At 42.6% G+C, this 23,963-nt stretch overlaps 1 protein-coding gene across 5 annotated transcripts in view; it reads left to right on the top strand.

Moving 5' to 3' along the window:
* The window catches only part of asic1b (acid-sensing (proton-gated) ion channel 1b), a 153,442-nt gene that overhangs the window by 95,869 nt on the left and 33,610 nt on the right, over positions 1-23,963 (top strand). For 2 of the 5 annotated variants that reach the window (XM_061785026.1, XM_061785025.1), the window contains exon 1: positions 22,460-23,097. The exons of 2 other annotated variants lie outside the window; for them this stretch is intronic. In XM_061785026.1, the coding sequence (XP_061641010.1) occupies positions 22,495-23,097 (603 nt within the window). In that variant the 5' untranslated portion in view covers positions 22,460-22,494. Of the gene's footprint in view, positions 1-667; positions 1,331-22,459; positions 23,098-23,963 lie in introns of those variants that run through there. One more of the 5 variants, XM_061785024.1, reaches the window with a different exon arrangement.

The raw sequence follows: 23,963 nt of genomic DNA, 5'->3' as shown, positions 1-23,963 counted from the left end.
TAACGTATCGTATTCATGTGACCGAGACGAGCGGATTGCGATGTGTACAGAATGACGGGCCGATCGATGCACCTGATTTTCCCAAAAATTTCTTTCAGACTCCGATGATCAATACAAGGTTTTTGTTCGGGACGTCGGTAGCAAATGGTCCATACCACACGTTTCAGGACGTGATGAGCTTCACTCGCAAAGTGTAAGCGCGGTGAACTAAACGCTTGCTTTTTTGCGACTGCACACTTGCCGCCTTTCTTGAACAGACACTGCGTCGAGGTTTTTAAAAAAAGTTTTTTCCAGTAAACGGTGAAATTCTGCCCCTCTGTGGTGACCTGCAGCCAGGCCCTGCGGGAGTATTGGGTGTCCTCCCCTCCTCCTTCCCTCCTCCCTCTCCTTATCGCAGTCTTCCTCTCTTTCCAACTTACTCCAAGGGATGGCGGGATCTGCCCCGGAGACCCAAGGGCAAAGCATCTGCGTCTCAATTCACAGTTGAAGTGAGGAGTGATGGTGCTCTGATGTTCAGCTTGACCTGGTTTTGGTGTTAGAATCAGTTCCTGTTTTGGACTTTAGGGTTTTGAAGATTTGACGAGGTTTGTCTTTCAATTCTCTTGTTGATAGTTTGACTCTTGCTGGGATTTTAAGACACCAGACAGTGCTAGTTTATCAATCCACAATGCCGGTCCGGATCATGTGCACCATCTCCTTTTCTGGCGATGATGAAGACCGAGGTTACGGCAAAGACGGTTTTGACGATCACTACAAAAGGGTTACGAGGGGTTACGGAGACTCGCGGGAGTTCCTGGACGCTTGTAGTCATACGGACGACTGTGAGGAAGAGGAGGACAGTACGGGCCAGGTGGAGGACCTGGCGACCTTCTTCAGTGGCTGCTCGCTTCACGGAGCCAACCACGTGTTCGTGGAGAACAAGAAGTTCGGCGTCCGGCAGCGTTTGTGGGCGGTGGTCTTCATCATGGCACTGTCCGCCTTCTTATTCCAAGTGGCCGACCGCATCATCTCCTACCTCCAGTACGACTACGTCACCATGCTGGACGAGAAGGTGGCCAAAAACATGACCTTCCCGGCCGTCACCTTGTGCAACTACAACTTCGTGCGCAAGTCGCAGATAAGCTACAGCGACCTGATCTTCATGGGCCCTCTGCTGGGCTTCGAGGAAGGCATGGCGCCAGGGTTCCCGCTGGCCCCGGAGGTCGACCGCCCGCCGGGCTCTCGCTTCAGCCTGGACGAGTTCTACAACCGCACCCGGCACCGCATCGAAGACATTCTGCTGGAGTGCAACTTCAGGGGCTTGGAATGTGGCCCGGAGAACTTTCGGGAGGTAGGTCTTCCTCTCAGACCCTCGGGCAAGAAGTCAAGTTATTGTTCTCTGTTTCTGGATTAAATTACGACGGTACTGACGTAAGATGCGTCGAGGTTAGTAAATGGTGCAACGAAATCATTTTTGCAGTGGCATAAGAATACGTCATCCTTCGGCACAAAAAGGCTACGTTACCACCTTACTTACTAATTGTCAATTGATAGTTTTATGCCATTGCCTCGAAGTGTTTTCCATACAAATATCTACTGCGATGGCCCACAGTTCTGAGGTCCGGGGTTCATTCTCAGCTCTGGATCTCCTTTGGGGACTTGGCTTGTGCTTCCTGTGCTTGCGAGCGTTTTCTCTGAGCAGATAGCTCAGCACACATTTTTGCCTTTAATAGAACACGGCCGCATTAGGTAGTATAGTGGTGAGCGCATCTGCCGCACAAGTCAAGCGGTTCTCGGTTAGAGTCTCGACTCTGGCCCTCCTGTGTCGAGTTTGCATGTTGCATACCGCAGCGTGGATGGAATCCAGAGTAACAGTACTGCAATGACAGTATCCGGCTATTGGTCGGCATTGATTTTCTTTTTGACCTTTTGTCAAAGCACGGAGATCCGCGTTCAGAATGCCAATAACGGCAACATGAGCTCCGGTTACATCATTGTGTAAATGACAAATGTGATGACGTGATGACATTTTAGACCAGTGATCCTTGTTTGCTCCGGTTTGTTGGTTTTCTGCAGAATAGTGAAAGGCTCGTTCTATACGTCCATTCTACAGTATGTGGATATTTTTTGACTGCAGTTTAACCCAGTGAGTGGGACGATGAGTTGATGTGTAAGTGAGCTATATTAATACGTCAGTAATAATAATAATAGTATCACCTTATATAGCGCCTTTCATGAAACCCAAGGATGCCTTACATAAACAAAGACAAGCACAACAAGTGCGAAGATGACATAGACGCAATCCATAAAGAAACAACACAACCAAACGAGGTGCCAAAGAGCCGTTTCGTCCAGAGCAACAGCTGCACTTCGATCATCGCCACAAGCGGCAGTAAAACAGGCCAAAATTCTACAGAGGTAGCCACTCGAATTTCCGCTGGTAGGGTATTCCAGAGTACTGAAGCCTGCCTCGAGAATGCTCTAGAACCTGCTGACTGCTTTATGGCTTCAATGGAAATGCTTTAAAAAAAATCACTGGAGAGGATAACACAGATGAGGCTGTTTAATTAAACTCTTTTTAATTAAAGTCAACTCAACTTTTGGCAACCACTGCTGTCCGCTATTATTTTTGTTGACCCTTTATTTTCATTGCCCATACTTGTTTCGTTGTTAATGTCTTTTTCTACAATGCCAACATTTTTTATTTTTTTTTTTGTAGCTTGCTCGAGGACACTTTGACACGGTCACAAGGGCTGAGTGTCGAACCCACAACCTTCGGGTTGGGAGATGACCATAAACCCCCCCCCATTTTATTTCGATAGAAACACAAGCTAGTCTGAGTTCTCCAGTTGGGTCCGGGTGACTGGGTCCCCAAGCAGTAGACAAGATGTATCTGCGTTATCCTTCATTCTTCTAGACAGCAAATCAATAGAACGTATTTATTTTCGGTTACGCGGCCATTGGCGGGTCCACACTGGGCGGTCCCAGTCGCATTGAATTCCTCCTCGTGCCTTGTTTGTTACGTGGGCTTAAAAGCCACTAATGGCCCCTCAGACTCCATTGTGTGGTTTCAGGGAAATGACGCAAGGATGATTAATGGCTTTTTTTCTTTTTGGCTCGCGGCCATTTCCTGTTAGGTACACCTGCGCATCAAAAGAGATCTAATGCAAGAGTCATTCGAGATTGATTGAACTATTGAAGGAGTATAGCAGATAATGAGTAGGGAAGAAACTATCCATCAGACTGACGGGCTTTATATCAAATTGCATGTTCAACATATGTCTAGAGGTACTTTGATGTCAGGAAAGCAGGGTACACACATAATGATGATCAGGGTGAATTTGAGCATTTTGGTTCAATGATCAGCTGTCTAGAAAAGATTATCCTGTGATGTGGGGGTGTGTTAAGAGTAATTCCACCCCCCCCCCGATCTGTTCTGAAATTGATGAGGGCTGACAATCGTAAACGTTAAGCCTGTTCAATATTTACACAAAAACAAAACACAATCCGTGTGGTCAACAACAATGATCTAGCAATGTAGTTACCAGATAAGTTAACAGTTAGCCTAGCTTCATGCGTTTTTGTTGTTGTTGTTGTTTTTTGTTCTACGACTATTCTCTTCCTCTTGGTATTTTCCAGCAGTCTGAATGCTCGGTGGCACCATGCTGCCTCTCACAGGTCAATATTGGTACTACAAAGGCCTTTTGTTTGGAGGGGAGCAGATTCTCTATAACTAGTGGAGGTATGGTCATCCTCCCTTCATGTGTGGGATCGCTCACATTTTTAAAAAACGGTTAAGATGTTAACAATCAGTATGTGCGTAGCCTCATTGAAGTCAGGAAGAAAGCAAAAGCAAAAATCGTCTCAGGTTGCACTCAGTTTAACGTCCCGGTGCAGAATATGAGCCGTTTCCCTTTTGCGCCGCTTCCTGCTCCCTCCTCGTCCCGTCACATCCGAACTGTCCTCTCTCCCGTTGTCATCAAAATGAGCCCCCAACGAGCTCGCTGTCATTGCAGCCTCGCCTACCTCACGAAAGATCGTGGCCAGGGCGCTGTGAGGCATTTCGAGAAAACACAGCTAAATGCCAAAATGTGCCCAAAAAAAAATAAATTAAAAAAAGCGTTGTGAGCCATTGAATGTTAGCATTTTGTCTTGTTTTTTTTTTTTGTTTTTTTTAAATAAATAACGAGTAACGGGATTACACCTTGTGCCGTCACGCTTCCGCTGTGCGTTTAAAGTCAATTTGTTTCTGTCACCTTCTTTTGACTGGGACGAGCAAATCCGCCTAATGAAAGCGGCAACGCCGTCGGAGGCGGGGGACTTGAATCCCGCGTCTCTCTTGTTCTGCCTCTCGTTTGATGGATCTGAGGCTCATCCATCAAACGACGACAACAAAACAGTCTGGGATGCGTGTGCCTCGTCTTTCCGATGGCAGCGCGCTAAAATCGGGTGTATTTATATGCTTAGTCTCCTTCCAACATTTTACAGCTGTCCAGTCGTGCTGTGATGGATTCAGATTATACATTTCCAGCGGCAACATATTAGATGAGGGACAGAAGCTGTAATGTCTCATGTTCTACTGGAACTCTGTAGACAAACACAGTGAAGCTCAGCCTCTGGCATGCTTTTGGCAGTACGTTAAACTCGAAAATTGAAATTGGCACCAAAGACAAAAAAAAACAAACAAACTAATGTGCAACTTCCAAGGGTATTTATTACTCAGATGGAGCCAGACCATATAATTTATGTTGCACTTTCCTAAAAGACTAAAGAGATTATTTTGTTTTAGTTATTAAATATGACATTATTATTTTATTTGCAACAATCATTCCCTGATTTGCACGAGACGGGACAGCCCTCTCAAAACAGGCTGATTTCAACTCTTGGGAACTGTTTTAAATTGTGTGTGTGGGGGGGGGGGGGGGCATATAGTTCCTGTAAATGCATTTTTTTTTTCATAACTCTTGTACAGTATTGGTTCAGTATTGATCAGATTGTTCGAGTGTAGCTAATGCTGAACTTGTGGTCATCCCGTGTGCTGAACTGAACATGCTTGATAGCTTTGACGCTATGCTAATCAGCGTGATTAAATGTCGGCGAGGCGCTCAATACGCGTTCGTCCAGTGCTGAAAAAGTGACGGCAACAAGCATGAAATATTCATGCGTCTGTGTGAGGCTTCCTGTCCAGCGTTTCAGACGCGACTCGCCGCTGTCAGACGAGCGCAGGCCTCTTTGAAAATGTCACTTCAATGCGCTTCGTGTGCGTTCGACTAAAACTTTAAGATATCTGCAAAGGGTCTCATAACATACTTTGGCCAATAAAGATGAGTTTGAGCTCTTGAATTGAGTTGAATTCAAGATACCTTCAAGTGGAATTATGACTTGTCAAGATCTACAATCCTGTTTCGGATACCTCCAGATAGCGGATGTCTTCAAATGAATTGTTGATACCTGAAATGGAAAACCCCAAACACGTGAATGGCAAAAGTGACGTCATTTGTCCAAGGCGAAATTCCGATTGTGCGTCGAAATGCAGTAATGTAGTTACGGATATCTGAAATGTTGTTTTTGATGAGGCAAAGCTGAATTAGAGATATCTGCAATCCTTTTGCAGTTAAATATTAAGAGGCTTTCGTCAAAATACCCCAAGGACCAAGAATTGTCGCTTAGGTTTACACACGCTATACCACATTTTATTTTTATGCATAAAAAAAGGAATCTATTGAACTTCACCAATTTTGAAGAAACAAATAACGTGCTGAATGAATGCTTTTTCCTCCATACACACACCGAACAAGTCAATTTTCGTAATGCTGTTTTGTCACCTTGAAGTCATCCTGTGTTCGTCCCTTCGCTTGCAAGGCACCTCAGCGCAGCTCCACGATGGAAGGAAGTGAAATGTCGTTCTGCTCAAGCCGCTTTTGCCTTCTTTCCCGAAGATTTAAGCTGTCTGTGTTGGAAGGCGTTAGAAATGCAAATTGGAGCTCTGCTTTGTTTCCTTTACGAGTCTGCAGAGGTTTCGCAGCACATCATTAGCATCATAGCGTAATTGCCCAAGTGGGTGTACTTGAGTATTTCTTTTCTGAATACTTTGTAGTTTTACTCTCTACATTTGAAAACTGCTTTTTTCCCCCCCCGTACTTTAATACTCGTTACTTTATCACCAGAGGCTTCCTACTTTTTTTTCAACCTGCGCAATGTTAAAAAGATGTAGAGAGAAGAAAAGTCAACCATGCTTGAGATCTTGATTGATTAATTGCGATCTTAAGCTCCTTTATGAATTAGTGAGCATTCACGACGATGTCGCAACAGATTCTGAGAAGCAGTCCAGTATATTCCCCATCCATGAGCTTATTGCAAAGATTTTTTTATGTTGTGGACTACAGCAAGCACCAGCTTGTAATGTGAAAAAAAACACAAGTGAGGCATTTTTTTTTTCCAGTTATCGTTAGCCAATTTAGCATTTTTTTTTTTTTTGCTCGTCAGTTCATAAATTGGCAAAACTATGCAAAGTTGTTTGAAAAGCTCTAAAACAATAGATGTAATGTGATTTTTGTTTGTTTGTTTGTTTTTTTATTCCCAGTACGAGCACTATGTGAGTTAATAAAATAGGGAAACTATTAACTAAGTTATAACTAAGTAACAGGTATAAATAATTTCGTATTTACTCAAGTAAACGAATTGAATCAGTACTACTACTTTTGCGAGTTCTTTTTTTTGTTTGTTTTTTTACACAAGTATCTGTACGTCTACTAAAGTACGGAGTGTGAGGGCTTTTCTCGTCAACACTTGCCTCTAATTTGTCATCAAAGTGGCATTAATGCAAGAGGAAAACATTCACTTTAGTCACCGAGCAGGATAATTACGTGAAAATGAGCCGTACCGCACGCGGTCCCCTTGGAGCAATTAGGCGCGGATAAGATGTGTGCCGAGTGTCTGGCCAGGGCCGGCAGCCATTTTCCGAGCAGGCTAATTAGGCTGATGAGAGCGCCTAATGGCTTCCTTTAAAAGTGTACGTCATCGTGGAGCATTTGCCTGTGAATGAAAGCGAAAAAAGATGCTCAACAGTCACTCTCAAAGTATGGTACGCGAACGATCACTTAAACTGTGCGGAATGTTAGAGTGGCTTAAATTTTTTTTTTTTTAAATATAGGCCTTTGTACCTTTGTCAAATACTGTTGAGTTGCACAACTTAAGCACAATACATTTGCATTTAATTTGTTACAACTTTTTTCGGACATTTATTCCGGTAAAATGTTCATCAAACTTTTGTAACTTTTAAGTACAACACATTTGCATTTATTTTCGTAGAATTGTTTTCATACATTTATTCTTATTAAACTTACTTTAATTGAATCATTATTCAAGTATTGTTTTTTTTATTTTACTTTATTTAAGAGCAGTGTTAAAATTCAAACTGTGTATCATGTTACAGTAGGTTACAATAATATCAGTCTTTTTAGGAATAAAAAGCCAGAACTATACTGTACCAAGACGGAAGATTTCTATTATCCAAATAAGGCATTTATTGTTAACGTTTGATGACTCACTTTTTAAAAACATCATCTAATATCTAGCAATCAGAATAAAGTGTGCATTTCTATCTTTGTCTCACCACTTTCATGACAATTCCATTCCGTTACCTAATTCAACATAACTAAGCGCTTTGTTTGCATTTAAAAATGTATTGTAAATGTGTCCATGCAAAATAGGACCAAAAAATGTTTTTTGTTGTTGTTGTTGTTGAGGTCAGTATGGTTGCACAGGGGTGGAAAATGGTGAGGTACATTTCCAGGAATTTTCCATTGCATAAGTTAATTAAGGATTTTAAAAAATAAATAAATATATTTGAATATTACTTTAATATTAAGTTATTTGATTGAACAAAAAAAAACATAAAAATGTGGATTAGTGCATTCTGTGCGATTCAACATATTCTAGCTGACGCTGACTTTTTTTTTTTGCCTGGTTAATAGATTGAAGGGTAGGTGGGTAGAAATGTCAAGAAATTTAAGCGTCCCATAAATTTCCATGGACTGTTATAAAAAAAAAATAAAAAAAAAAATAAAAATAAAAAAAAGAATGCTCTGTGGTAACAGCTGCAGGTCCTGTCATTTTTAGTTTGTCCAGCAGGGGCCACTATTACTTCAGCTAACTGTCTATCCCAAAGCAGCGCAAACAATTTGAGCTGCAGCCTTCTTTTTGGTCATCAGGAAAGCAACCATGATTAGCTTTTCAAATTGGACCCCACGAGCTTCAGGATGTTTCATTTGAACTCCTCCAGTCAATCACGCAAAAAAACTAAATTAATTCATTTATATTGTGTGTGTGTGTGTGTGTGTGTGTGTATGAAAGAGAGAGAGAGCGAGCGAGAGAGAGAGTTTTTAATTTATTACTATACTCGCATTTGCTCTTCTTGACTAACAAGACAAACATGACAAATACACACACACACACACAGAGTCATGCACACCTTTTGAAGTTACCGAGGCTTTTGATACAGATAAGCATTCACCAGGTGAGATGGAAAGAAATGCGTTGCATGCAAATGAGTTTGTGTGTCGTTAAACCGATCAAGTGATACAAATGAATGTAAATAAGTGTACGCAGGTTTTTCCCTGAGCTGCTGTTAACGCATTCACTGCCAGCCTTCCCAGTTAACATGGATATTTGACTTCTAAAGCCGTCAATGGCAGTGAATGTGTTAATCATCGGCCTCCTTTGACGGAGCTGCAAAAACATCAAACTCCTGCTGCAAAGCTAAACACGGCCACACATTGGAACACATTGGAACAGCGATAACGTCTCACTTGGAGTCGTATGGTGCAAAAATCGCAGCGGTCATCTTCGCGAAGCGTTGAGCAGCTTCTGAGCTCGTTGGGGGGACGTTGGGCGGCCAGGCGAATTAACGAGTCGACACGTTGGCAGTAAAGTGGAAGCTGGCAACTGACACGTTGCTTTCAGTGAGCACAATGAAATCCAAATAATACTTCCAAGCAGGAGCAGCTCACCAAGGAGATGTTCGATTTTCAACGTGGCAGCGAACTCAACTCACTTCGCAAAAAAAGATGCGGTTTGGCAGAACATGAAGAAGAATTTTAAAAAAAAAAAGTGTCTTCAAGCTGTTTAGTGCCACTACCAATTGAAGTTTAGTGTCAACCTCAATACAAACTAAGAATTACGCATTGTGTATTAATATCAACCACATAACTACTTAATGCTAACACACAATGCAAAACGCCATATAAGGGCTCTTGAATAGCATCTATGTTGCGCTGTCATAATTTTTGGACATTGTTTTTTTAGGGGGATAGGTATATATTCGGCAATTTAAAAATTTTTGGAGCGGCGTCAATTACCAGTAGACTGTGTCTACTGCTCTGACAAATAGCTGGGATTATTGCAATATCGTAACAGATTGTTTTGCTTTTGAATATCAATTTTTATATTTAATACAGCGCGGTGATCGGACTGCCAAACATGAATCTGTGTGAAGAAACTATTAAATAGCCTTGTGGGCATGGCTGGCATGTGGACCCTTTTTTTCGATTGGCTTTTGGGGGACACTTGAGTTTGGCATCGTGATTTCTGCCATGCAACAAATGTTCAGGCAAAAACCAGGAGAAGGAATTACTGTTTCTGTTCTACCAAATGCTTCTCAGCTTCTTTGACATACAATTTAATTGACTACGAATGATATATGCTGTCTGTGCAGTTAATAATATTGTCTAGTTACATTTTGAATTTAATAAAAAAAAAATTTAAAAACTCACCTCCGACAGTAAAAGAGGAACTGCAGTACACTCATACTGTCGGAGGTGATTTTCTTTTTTTTTTTTTTTTTTTTTGTTCCTGGTCTGCAGTCTACTTAAGTGGTTGGTGGACCAACATCACTTGTCCCTCGGTTGAAAATCCCCTCCACAAGTCTAACAAATGGAAGTATTTAGTGCAGTAAAAATGCTCCATCAGTAAATGTCAAATGAAAAAAAAAAAGGGAGTGTTTATTTAGCAGAATGGCATTCATTCAGGAGGCGTCATGCCTTCGGAGACTGAAGAGTTTCTTCACGCCATTCATCACAAATCCCAAACGCTCCCCGGCAGGTGCCGCGTGGATGAATCGGCAATTTGGCAGCGTCATCCAGAGTTTGTCTGCCGCACGCTCGCATGGCTGTAAATCGAAAGATGCCACACAGTCCCAATGCTTTAATGAACCCATTCATGGAGGCTGTCGTACAAAATAACAGCATATGCTGTATGCTTATGGAAGACTTGATTACTTGAAAGCTTTATTTTTTTGAATTAACAAAATAGTAGGCTATAACATAAACCTCCTGCTTTAAATGATGTTACGGGATATACTATAGCATACAAGCTAAAGAAAACAACAACTTACAGTGTAATTTCATTTGTATTTCAGATTTATTTTTGTGATTTTGATTTGATTTGATTGGTTTTGAATTTTTACCACTTTCTATTTGTAGCGTTTTATTTTTCATCTTATTTTGAATTTTTACTTTAGTTTTTGTTGTTAATGATTATGTTCTTGTTTAGATTTATTCTATTTTACGGAATTTGATTTTATGTTCATTCTGCTTTACTTTTTTTGCAATTTTCATCATATTTACTCGATTTTATTGTATTTGATTGTGTTTGTATTTACGGTGTGTTTTATTTCGTTTTCGTTTTAAATGTTTCTTTTAATTTGTTCATTTCTGTACTTTGCTTTTATTTGTATTCTATTCATTTATTTCCCTTTTTCTTTTAAATGTTTCTAAAAAAAAAAAAACGATTTATTTTTGTAGTTTTAAAATGTGTATTTACTTTGTTGTTTGTCTTTTTTTTCTCATTTTTTGTTTGTAATATTCCAAAATATATATCATATTTACGTCATGTTTGAATCCTTTTTATATTTACGCCATACTACATTCACGTGCCTTGTACTGCGCACGAATACCCTCGAGAATAACGTGTGTGCTTTCCGCATAGGGGAGCACGTTTTTCATAAAGCAAGGCATCTTCTCATAGCGAGGTCAAATGACTGCCTCAGGATCGTAAACTGGACACGAATTCCTCTTTATGTCTCACATTGGCCGTGTCCCCTGCTCATTTCATTGCAGTCTGTTGCCGCTGCGCTTCCCACAAAAGGAACTCATCTCCCTTTCACAGCAGCTGAGCGATTCGGTTCTGTTTGGTTATTATAAAAAATTGCATGCTCGGTTGTATTCACAACACCTTGACTTCCCTCCCGAACGTTAGATTTCATTTTAAAGGATCCAAGGACGCTAACTTTTCAAACAGTCTTTGTGCGAATCTCATTGTTTTAGCGCCAAAGTAACGGCTCGACTGTAATTCAGCATTGCAGCCAGAGACGTGAGGCGAGGATTGGGGGGCACTGGGTGACACTTGTGACTCGCGGCACATTACGTCCGTAATTATCTCCTAAAATGGTCCCTGCCGAGCACCACCTGCTCCTCTGATCGCAAACGGACCAGGCACGCCTTCACTCTGTCCTTTGCTATCTACTCTACTCTATGCCTCCCTTGCTAAGCTAACATTCCCAACCTTTATTTCGCCAAGGCATCCATTTTCCATTAGCAAAATCTCATGTAACACCACCGAGCAAAAATCTCACAATAGGTATAAATACCGAAATAATGACTCTGAATACTGTCTCAACTTTCTCCCTGCTCCACTTATTCTTTGTGAAATCTGGGCCTGTTTAATTGAACACAAAGCTGATCAACTCGAAGGAAGCCGTGAATTATTCTGTTGTATGAATGGCAACGGTTGAGTGGCTCTGCCGATCACTTCACCTCACTGGCACCGATAGATGAACAAAAACCTATTTAAGCAATGTCGTACTAGAGGGAGTGATGTTGTACTCTATAAATCAGGGGTGTGATTCGGTCGTAGGCACGTGCCTAAATAACTTTCGCTACAGAAAGAGCACTAAAATATGCGGATAAGCATGAATACGTTACGTGATTTTTTTGGGTTTTTTGTTGTTGTTGTTTTTTGTAGCCGGTGTCCATTCTTCAGGACATTGAATCGATCGCAACTGGACTGTTTTGGTTGTCTTAGAAGATGTTTCGCCTCTTACCTGCGCAGGCTTCATCATTTCATGCAACGAGGCTTAGTTTGATGGAGTAGCGTGAGTTCAAGTGGAAAAACTCAACTATTTATGCTCCAACTCGGAGGCACGCCCCAAAGCACAAATAGTTTAGGGATGCAAAATGACAGTCGTTAGGATCCTTGCAGGGAAGCCACTCTCTGTCATCACGAGTATAATATTCCATCCAGTTGTAAAATGGTAGCGGAGCTGCCTCCTGGGCAAAGGAGAGGCTGTGCTTTTGTGTTATTTGCTCAAAGCAGAATTGTTAAGTTTCTTGGGAATGGACAAAAAGACTGCATTGTAAGCAGGAGACAGGCGGTGTTGTAAGCCACCTCATTTCCACCTTTCCACCTTTACGTAGAATGCCTCGCTCACTTCCCTCTCGAATATATAGTGTGTTAGTGTAGGCTCGTGATAGACTATGGGGCATTCCGACTTATTTTCAAATTTGGGTTACGTTAGGGCACCTTAGGAACAGAACTTCATTATAAACCGAGGACCCCTGCAGATGCTTCCGCCTATCTGCAGTTGAGTAAATAAACACCAATATCTGAAGAAATACAGGATTCATATCCAGTGTCATTACTTGGCCAATAAAGATCATTCTGAGCCATTAAATTGGAGGGTGCCTGGTTTTCTAGTTTTGTGCAGTTTTGACGTGAGCAAGCCGGTGAAGAAGAAGTCGGTAGCGGTGATTGTCACTCGGATGATTTTCTGTGTCGTGTTTCAGCAGTTCCTTGCGCATTTCAATATGGGAAAAAAGGCTTCTATCGAATCCCCAGTCTTTGCTGCCTCGCTGCTTCCTCCCCCCCTTATGTTTTAAACAATGCCATGAATGTTTAATTACTGAGACAACTGTCGGAATATACTCAATCATTGATCAAGGAGATTTTATGAGTACCTATCACCATTTCCAATAGAGTTGGGAACACCGGCAAGGGGATTCAAAGAGAAGGCAGCCTGTTGTCAGGCTGGCCGAAGAAACCGCGGTCGGGACCTGGCGTAGCTCTTTGATTAACGTCCAGTGCCTCCACACGCAGAGGAGACACAAACAGTGGCCATCTGTGGATGGAGTTCGACATCCAAATGCGTGTGCCCCTAACACACACGCCAACTTTCTTCTACCTACGCATCTCTACATGTTTGAACTGCGAAAATATATCAGCTTAACGCTTCTGGTGACTGGAATATATCCCACAGGGACGTCTCAGGGCTTTTTCACCCCGCGACAACGAGGCACTCTAAAGCAGCTATGCCAGCGCAAAGCCCCCGTCCACTCGCTGGCTGTCACATCTGACATTCCTCCCCCCTCGCTCTTCTGCCTTTCCCTCTAACTTGCGCGTACTCACGACCCACAATGGGGCACTCTAAATCGGCCACGCCAACGGACTTTCCGAAGGGAAGGTGCATTTTCGGGGTGTAGGCGTAGCTAGCTAACTGCACGTTGGAATTGCGCTGGATGACCACTGATGCGCACATAGGTGCTCAAGTTCTTATATAGTGGGGGAGAGGCATCACGCAGCCCACGTTCCGAAAATCGGGAAACCAGAAATGGTGAAAAAACAGGAATGCTGTAGCTCCACAATCGAGTACTACATTGTTCTCAATCTTTGCACAGGTTTCAGCAATTATCTTTAAACATGTATAATTTATTTGGAAACAAATCTCTCAAGTCACTTTAGGGTCTTTAACATCTTAACCAATTTTTTAAATATGAGACACCTCCAGGAAGAAAATCGCCATGTGTTTTACGGCTCTTATCGTTTGTGGTGTACTCGAGATGACCGACACAACACCACACTCACAACAATCTTCGGGTTGCTTCCTGATTGGCTGGCCTTCCTTTTGATGTCACAAGCACAGAGTCCATGACTTAGTAGAACTCTGCGTGGACCACAAACATAAGGATTTGCGATCGTAAATAGTGAACAGGTGTCACACTTTTGATTGTCAGTCCTGATAATTTTCTGAGGAAAGAAATCACTCTTAACACACCCCACACCACAGGATAGTCACTTTGGATAATATTTCAGAGACTTCTGCTAATCGGGAAAAATGCTGAAAATCGGCCAGATTATCGGCATGTGTGTTTTCGACGCGCACCCTGGTCTTCTCGCTCCAGCGGCTGGTAATGCAGTGTCAAGTAGGAGTTGTTATATTGTGTAGCCATGCTTGTCAGTCATTTGCATGGAGTGTGCAACCAAGTTCACATCAGCTCTGAGCCGTCAAGCATACCAAAAATACTTATTTAGTGGCATTTAAATGCGTAGTGCATCGCCCTCAGTTTGCAGTCGATAGTATTTTGCCTGATGTCAGTTTTGCTGACAGATGTGACTTTTTAATGCTGACGGAAGTGCCTTTTATGAAAACTAATAGAGGGGCAGAGTTGTTTTTTTGTTTTTTTTGACAGAAACCCCACTATGGGAGCAGTCTGTTACATTTAAAGACAGATTATTATCGGTGTTGTAAATAGCACAGCCAAGGCCAAACAATAACAAATGTGTCCGTCTGATTTGCTAGCGTGAAAAATCATGATGTGGAGGGTGGCACTACACGTTTTCTCGTCATTTGTGTTATCGCTACCATTTTAAGAATCGGTTAAGGTGTTGAAAATCGGTATGTTTACAACACTGAGCTTTTAAGGTGCCATCATTTTTAAAGGGTTAAATTCCGTGACTCTTTCTTTTCAGATTCATTCACGTTCCAACACCGAATCACTATTGTGTGTTTGAATGTAATCTGCCAAGGGATCAAGGAAACATTTGTTTTGTAATGGACTTTTTTAATTTTCTTTCCTTTTTCATTTATATTTGAATTCAGTCTTAATTGAAGCAATGTTTCCTCTCTTTAATTGTTTGTGTATTTTAAACTGGTTGCTAGTTTGATGTCAATAGACAAAAGATGACTGGCGCTGCAAGGTCCCTGAACAAACATTGTTTTGTTTCTTGTAGAAACTGTTTAATCTCATTCCTGAAGCTGCATGCTGATATTTTGTTGTTTTGTGTATTTTTTTTCATTCCATCATTAGACCTTCACCCAGACAGATTAGCTCGTGTTTCAACTAAAGCCTCTGCTGATGTGCAAGGCGAACGTACACAAATGTCAGAAGTATTAGGAGTCCTTTCTGGCGAATGTCACCATAAAGCCAGCGAGCAGGTCAATAATATAAATGTCCTTGAGGTAATAGACAATTCCAATTAGATCAGGAGACAATATATGTCCATGTTCTATCACCAGGTATGTACAGAAGCACCTTTTGGCCAACCCTGTCTAGCTACTTTCCCATTGACATCTGAGTGCAATTAAACACTAGCACAGGACTTAATTGTCCTCCAAAGGGACATTAAGGCTTACACAGTAATCAGATTAATCCTGCATGAACCCTGAAAGATGAAATGAAACTGCTGGTGATTGGCTGAGCTCTGGTTGCCGTTGCGTACACTCCAACCGAAGGTTGAACTCATTACGCAGGTACCCCAAAACATTTTTAAAATCCACCCTGCATTTAATGAATGTCAAAATAATGAACGTTTCATGTTGGGAATAAAGAATATGTATGGATGGCGGATCGCTATCATGGATATATTACGGAGAACAAACATGTCTCAAGTGAGATTTTTTTATTTAGTACACCAAGTGAAATATTGCATTATTCAATTTTCTAATGAAAACCCCAAATTCGCCATCTCAAGAAATTTGAATATTGCATGAGAAACAACCAAAATGATTTTTACATTTTTGCTAGAAATAAGACTCAATACATTATTTTCCTGTGTGTTTAATGAATCTGTACAGAGTTTGAGTTTCACTTATTTGAATAGAACTGCTGAAACAAACATTTTAATTTTTAATGCACCTGTAATATGTCACCGGATAAAACTGGGGCTTTCATCAGCCAATCGCAGGCAAACATATAAGCAAACAACCATTCACATTCACACCCGTGGACAATTTGGTCGTCACTGAACCTAACATTTTTGGAATGTAGGAGGAAGGCGGAGTACCTGGAGTTTCGAATCCAGAATTTCACAACTGTGAGGCGGTCATGCAAAGCACTAGCTCACCATGCTGCCACGTTTCAACATTATTTCTAACAAGTTCTTCGAGTAACTCCCCCAATTAATGTAATTTTCCACTGATCACAGTGCATTCTTTTTTTTATTTTAATAAATTATTCAGATTGAACTCAACCGTTTCATTATATAATCCTTCAGATGATACTCCCTCTGGCCGTAAAACAATTCATTGAAAAAAAAAATTAATAATAACACTACTTATACACATTCTTGTCACATTAGAGCCTTTGTTCATCTTGTATCCTTTCTCCCGCTGACGTTTCTTTCTTTCCATTTCTACGGAGTCGTTCTCGAAGTCGTAACGTCGGAATGTTCCGCTGGCCAATTTAAGCGCTGGGATGTGTCATAGCAGCACTAAAAGGCATCTGCCAGCGGGCCCCTGAAGACAAGGCGAGTGCCAGCACGTCCGGCGTTAAGACAAAAAGAATATCTCAACTGACATCCTCTTCGGCAGCATTCCGGAAAAAGACTTCATTATGTTCATGTCTTAAAGAGGCCTGTTATCTCATCAACACTTTTTTTTACAGCCGGCAAACAATTTTCTTTGCACCGCTTTTGCCTTCGGTCACGCAACACTTAGCCGTGTAGGATGGAAGGGGGGGGGGCACAAGTTGTTAGGGGGAGTTCAAGAGTCGGTAGGCTGCATGGTGCCCAGCTCCTTTTTGGGGTTTTAACACATTCTAGATGATGAGCAGCCAAGCATGACGCACCACTTAGTAAAACACCCCCAGAGAGCGTGATGGTTTCACAGCCTCCTGCAGATTCCCCACTGCGCCTGTGCCCACCTTTGAACCCTTGCTGGCCGCCCTTGAAGCTTCGCCGCATCCCTGAAAATGTCCATTTCTGCACTCAACCCTTTCCACCTGCCGTTGAACTGTTGTTACCTGCCTTTGAACCCTCGATTTCTGCCCTTGAACCCTAGCTGACTGCCATCCAATCCTTGCTCCCTGCCATCAGCCATTATTGCCAGCCAAATATTGCAAACTCCTCTTCAGCCTTGAAACATGGTCTCCAACCTGGCTGCCTGTGCTCAGTGTCTTCAACATCAACTTACACCCTCAAAACTGTGCAGACCCTCGCTCGTTTCCCTTGAACTCTCACTGTCGATACTTGAACCATTGTTGACTGGCCCTCAAAACTCAGACTTCTGCTCTTGAAACATCACTTTACAACCTCAAGGCTGTGCTTTCTGCCCTTGATCCATGCTATCTTCTGTTGAATTCTTCCTGTCTGTCCTTGACCAATTGCTTAATGTCCTCAAAACTTTCCATTTCTGTCCTTGAAACATCACTTAACACCCACACCTTTGCTGATCTTCGCTACGTTCCCTTGAACCATCACTGGCTGCCCTACAAAAACTTCAACTTCTGGTCTTGAAACATCAATTTACACCTTCAAACCTGTGCGTTCTGTCTTTGAACCATGCTACATTCCGTTGAACCCTTACTGTCAGTCCCTGAACCATCGCAGACTGGCGTCAAAACCTAAATTTCTGCACATAAAACATCCATTTATATCCTCAAACCTCTGCTGGTCTTCATTACCTTCCCTTTAACCGTCACTGGGCACCTTCGAAACTTAAACTTCGGCTCCTGACACGTCAATTTATACCCTCAAACCTGTGCCTTCAGCCATTGACCCACGCTACCTTCCAGTGAATCCTTACTGGCTGCCCAGAAAATTTTAAATGTTGCCCTTCAAATGTAAACTTACAACCTCAAACGTGTGCTTGCCCTTGCTACCTTCCCTTACTATCTGCCCATAAACCATTGTTTTCAAAAACATCATTTTATACCCACAAACCTTTGCTGGTTTTTGCTACGTTCCCTTGATCTATCACTGGCTGCCCTACAAAAACTTCAACTTCTTCTCTTTTAACATCAATTTACACATGGCCTTCAACCATTACTGGCAGCCCTCAAAACTTTCAAATTTCCTTTGTCAAGCCCGAGCTGCGTTTCCTTGAACCCTTACGATTTTGCTCTTCTCAGTGTCTGCCATCGAATCTTGACAGTCTATACACTTCGACTATCGTGCAGGAACCCTCGTTGTCTGTCCTCGAACGCTTGCTGTCTTTCTTTGAAACCTCACTGCCAGCCATCCAACCATTGCTGACTGCTCTCAAAACATCAAGTTCTGCTTTTTGAATATTTTTGTCCTGAAACCAGTGTTGGCTACCATCAAACTCTCGGTGTACCGTTGAAACCTGCTCCGTGTTTTTGAACTCCTCTGAAAACCTAAATCTCTCCCTTTCAAACATTGATTTACCCCCTCAAATGCCACCTTGGACTATTTTCTGTCTCGAACGTTTGCCTTCAAAACCTCAATTTCCATCCTCATGTCCTAGCTACCTTTCTTTGAAGTCTTACGTCCTGCCCCAAACTGCTTTTGCGCTCTGTCCTTCCTTGAACCCTCACTCCATATCCTTGAGCTATTGTTGCTTGTCTGTGCCAGGGTAGACCTTTACTGTCTACCCTTGAACACTTGCTGGCTGCCCTCAAAACCTCAAATTCCTTCTTCGAACTCTTGCTGCCTTTCCTTGAAACCTCACTGCCGGCCATCAAACTCTGTTTTCCCTTGAACTATGGTGCCTGTACTTGAAACCATCACTGACTGCCCTAAAAATCTGTAAACAAAATATTTATTTATGCCCTCAAAACATTGCTGCCAGCCCTTGAGCCATTGCCTTGTATGAATGTGCATTGCATTGTCCTGGAACATTTGCTGCCAGGCCTCAAAACCTCAATTTCTGTCTTCAAGCCAGAGCTGACTTTCGTTGAACTCTAATAATCTTGCACCTTGAACTATTGCAGTCTGCCTTTATTTTCCTGCCCTCCAAACTTCTATTTCCACTCTTGAAACCTTCATTTCCACCCTGGGGCCCTCTCTTGGCTGCCCTCAACCCTTGCCAACTTTCCCTGCGCCACTGGTGCCTGCCATCAAACCTGACTTCAAAATTCTTTGAGTGAAAAGTCACGTTTGCCTTCTCAATAGGAGGAATCAGAATCTTTTTAACCAAGCACGGTTAAAATGCTGCTTCTCATTTTGAATTCAACTTTTCATTTGGTTTCTGAAGTGTTCCCCATCTTAGTTGCATTCAGGGCCCTTTATCGCATCATAAGCCTGATCCTGCCACGTCCCCACCGCACCCCGCCACGCTCCCCACCACCTGTGACTGATGAAACTTGTCATCAGTGTTGCTTTTTTGCACTATCATTTGCATTTGTCCATTGCCAGCATCTTGACCATTTTTATTTCCATCAGTGGAATTTGCATTTGTATAAGGCTGCCCCGCTGCATACAGAGCGATGCGCCCGAAAACGACTGAACTGTCGCAGTGTGCGGGCTTCTGCAACTAGTTTTCATGAGTGGCCAACCGTCAGGAACTAGTTTTGCTGCGTTCCAAAACTTGAATCGCAGGTGAGCGGTGTCCCACTGTCACAGAGGTAACGGAGTCAAAAATGTTATGATGCGTTACATGATCTTCCACAACAACATGTTTGCCGTTTGCGGGTACGAAGCGAGATCCAGACGGCCGCCGCCAAGCCGCAACAATACAAAAATGAGCAGTATATATATAATGTGTTTTACAATAATTTACTATATAATATCATATGTACCTGTGGCTAAAAAGCAAAGCGTGGAGAGTCTCTGCCACCGAAACGCACGAGTGAAGTCAATATCACTGCCAGCAGCCTCTCAATTATCCGCACTGTCTCCTTTCTTCTGACACATTTCCTCGATTTGTATCATAATATGGCTAGAACGGCCAGGGCAATTTGCTTCTTCCTCGACAGCCGCCCAGTTGTTTGTGGTTCAATTAACATAATAGAGCACGGTACATGCGGTGCCACAATGCATTGTTTCCCTATAAAAATACCAGGGGTCGCAGTTTTTCCGTCGGTACATGTGCGGCAAGAAGCTGCTGACTGTAATTGGTTCGCGATTATTTAGTTCAGTCACGTTCGATCCCTCAGTATGCAGCTGCCCTAAGTCGTTCTCCGAACAAACCTTGGAAGGCTTTTCTGGACTTTCCCCTGAAGCAATCATGGGGCAAATGGTGATTGATGGACTAAAGCAGTGCTTCTCAAACTGGCATCTGTGAGCTGTAGCTTGGTAGTCCTCAAAATAATTCACAAATAAATTGTATTAGCATTTGAAATAGTATACAAGCAAATATAGTCTTTTTTGCTTTTCCATAATAAAAGGTGTCATAGTATGAGGATAAAGTTGTATTTTAGAACTTCACTGGTTAAAATATGACTTATACCATAATATTATGACTATCTTGGACAGATAATACTTTTTCTCTCGAACATTTATGAATTTATGACCATAGAATGATGACGTTTATGACAAAATATCTGTTTTTGTGGTAAAGATAACAACAACAAAAGATTTCCCATAACATTACAACTGTTTTCTGATATAAAATAAGAATTGAAGTGGGATTGTTGTAGGCTGAAATGTGAACATTTTTAGGCTGACACAGATGACATGCAGGTGACAAGCTGTTTTTTTCATAGTCTTGTAAGGTAACCATAGATTAAATGTGATGCCAGGTCAAGTCGCACGCCGTTGTTTCCTATTCAAGCATAATGACTTTGAAAACGTTACTTTTGTGTGGTGCGGCGCAGACTTTGCGTGCGGTCATGCGACTGCCTGGCTCCGTTTGAAATGGCGAAATTGAGTCAAGTGTCTCTATTGGTTGCGTGGGATTGCTGAACCTTTGTCACGTAGCAGTGCCTGAGGCCGAAGTCCGTCTGATGAACCAAAACAAATAGATCGCACGAGCAATACTAGGTCGATAAAAATAAAAGTTGCAAGGAGAAGTTAGCTCATTGTTCAGAAGTAAAATGAATGTCTCTTCTTTAAAAAAAAAAATACTCAAGTAAAAAGTATGTTGCATTAAAACTGCTCCGACAAGTACAAATTAACCAAAAGGTTAAATAAATGTAGCAAGTTGTTACTCCCATCTGGTGGTGGTTGTGGTGGCGTGAGGGGCTGCGGTCGAGATGCAGAGGCAAGAAGAAAGTCAAGGAGCCAGACAAACGAGACCTGTAATCTGTGATTTTTTTTTTTTTTTTTTAACTCAATCTATTCTCTTTCAAGAGACTTCTGACAAATGTCAAGAGCCTGCCTGCGTGGATGCTGAGAATCGAGAATACTCGTGTTGATTCTTTCATTATTCTTATTCTTCTCAAGTTTCCAACAAATGTGTGATGTCCTCTATAATGGGAACGAAGCAGTTTAGAGCCGGGGTTGGCAAACCTTTGGCCCGTGGGCCTTCATAGCATTTGATCCGGCCCGCCATGCTGATAAAGCCACAAACATTTCATCCACGTAATACAAAATGCTCAACAATTGCATTTTACTTTATTCAAAAATGTACTATAGCCCTTGGAAGACTTTGACTGAAGTGTGGCTATACAACGATTTTTTTTTTTTTTTTTTAAACGTGAGAGACCCCATACATGACAACAACAAAAATCATTGTTATTACAGGTAGTGTTTGGACAGACACAATGATATTTCCGCTGACAATCAGTCTTTTCTCCCAAGCCAGATGCCCAAGCCCTGCTGCGAATAGCGAAAACAAAAAAACAATAGACAATCCCCTAAAAATATTCATAATTGTCTCTCAGTTGAAATGTCACTTCAGCATCGTTCCTTGGCACCAAGACAGGGCTTTTGGCGCCATCTTGTGGCATCGAGGGTGTTTTTGACAGCACAAATACAGCAAATAGGTGAGTTTTTCTATGAATAATGGGGAATATGTTCCCAAAGAAATACACAAATTCATGAATCGACCGGGAACACCGTATAGTGGTACCTTGTCTTGGCTACATACCATCTGACTTTTTCGAAGTTATTGCGACGTCTGTGCTAGCTGATTTGCAGCAAATAATCAATTGCTCACGTCAGTCAGGCGAGTTTCCTAAAGTAGCTGCCATTAAGCCTCTGCTAAAAAATACAACGCTGGACGCTTCCATGTTAGGAAGCAATAGACCCATCTGAAATCTCCCTTTCATAAACAAGATTGTTGAGAAACTCAGCAATTTCTTGAACTTAAATGGACTTTTTGACAAATGACAAATCCAGTTGTTGTATTGCATATTCAGTTTACGCACTGGACGCGCAGCCTATATTCCTATTAAAGAGGCATAATGTGTCGGTTGTCAGCTCAAACTCCAGAAGGCTGCGGCTCTCTCTCTCTTTCTCGCTCTGCCTTCTCTCGGTCTCTTTAACTCTTGAAGCGTCCGAGGGCGCGCATCGGAGCGCCGGTTGCGCACGAGCACGGTGAGCACATCTGCAACCGACTCCAAAATGTGCCAATGCGACTCGTCCGGCTCCGACAAAGCGAAGGCTGCGGGCTCTCTGGCCGAAGCGGGCAAGCTGTTCGTCAAGCACAGCAGCCTGCACGGCCTGAGGCACGTGTTCGGCGGGGGCTCGTACCCGCGCCGGGTGGCCTGGCTGCTGGCCTTGCTGGCGGCCGTGGCTCTGCTGCTCGCCTGGTCGTCCAACCGCGTGCGCTACCTGCTCTCGTCGCCCGTGTACACCAAGGCGCACACGGTGTACGCCAAGCGGCTCGTCTTCCCCGCCGTCACCATCTGCAACCAGAACCTGCTGCTGCCCAGGCGCATGAAGAAGACGGACATCTTCAGCGCCGGGAGGTGGCTGGGGCTCCTGGGGAGGAATTGGCAGGTGTCCCCCGCGGCCAGAGAGGCTCTGGCGGCCCCGTCGCAGCGCAGCGAGCCGCCCTGGTCGCCCCTCTCCCGCATCCTGGACTTCAACCACTTTCTGCCTCCTCCGCGGGAGGCGCAGCCGTCCATGAGGCAGCTGCTGGACCGGCTGGGCCACCAGCTGGAGGAGATGCTCTTGTACTGCCGCTACCAGGGAGAGATGTGCGGCCCGCGCAATTTTAGCACCGTGAGTGTGGCCACAAAGTCTTTTTTCGTTTTTTTGCTTTTTTTTTGTTTTTGTTTTTTAAGTCCAACAGCAACAGGTTGCTGGAGTTAACCGAGTGCATGTTGTTGCTTGGCAATGCGAGTCTCTGCTTTAACGGCCTCATCTTGAGCTCCTCCGCGCATGAACGACTCCTTTCCAGGACTCCTTTTGCATCCTGATGTGACCTCTTTACGATTCCAGACCAGTGCTTCCCAACTTTTACTGAGCCGAGGCACATAGGTCACTCCACAATTGGAAGGCCATTTAGCCATTTCTTTTATATGTCTGTTTTAAAGCGAAACAAACCATGATATCATTTGTCTGTGGTACGCTTTTTTATGACGTTTTGTGCAACTCTGTTACTGAAGGCACCTTAAAAACACATATTTTGAAAAATATTGCTGGGTAAATCCTTTTAAAATAAAGTCAAATTGGATTTGAATACTAGTTTAACTTTCATATTATTGTAATTACAGTACCAGGGTGGAAAAATAAATGCTAATGATAGTGTTTTTGTTTAAGAATACATCCTAGATACATGCTAGCTGTGTGCTAACCGGTTGAGAACAAACTTAGCTACACACTAATAATGATTTTAAAATAGGATTGCATGCTTGTCTTTTCAGATAATATGAATAACAGGGTTTCATTAGTGTGAGTGACACAATTACGGTGGCAAAGGACAGGAAGGAGTTAATACACACCCCTTTTAAGCTAGTAGGGGCAAAGTCGTCAGCGAATTCCATGTGTGTGGACGCTAAGAAATCCGGGAGAAAAAAAAAAAGTAGTCCAACATACTGTGCTGCATACGGTTCCGCAGATAGATGGAAAAAGATACATTATTTGTT

This window comes from Phyllopteryx taeniolatus, chromosome 9 (assembly GCF_024500385.1).
Source record: "Phyllopteryx taeniolatus isolate TA_2022b chromosome 9, UOR_Ptae_1.2, whole genome shotgun sequence".
Taxonomy (NCBI): domain Eukaryota; kingdom Metazoa; phylum Chordata; class Actinopteri; order Syngnathiformes; family Syngnathidae; genus Phyllopteryx; species Phyllopteryx taeniolatus.
Note: the sequence above shows the minus strand (reverse complement) of the source record. Positions and strands in the feature narration are given on the sequence as shown.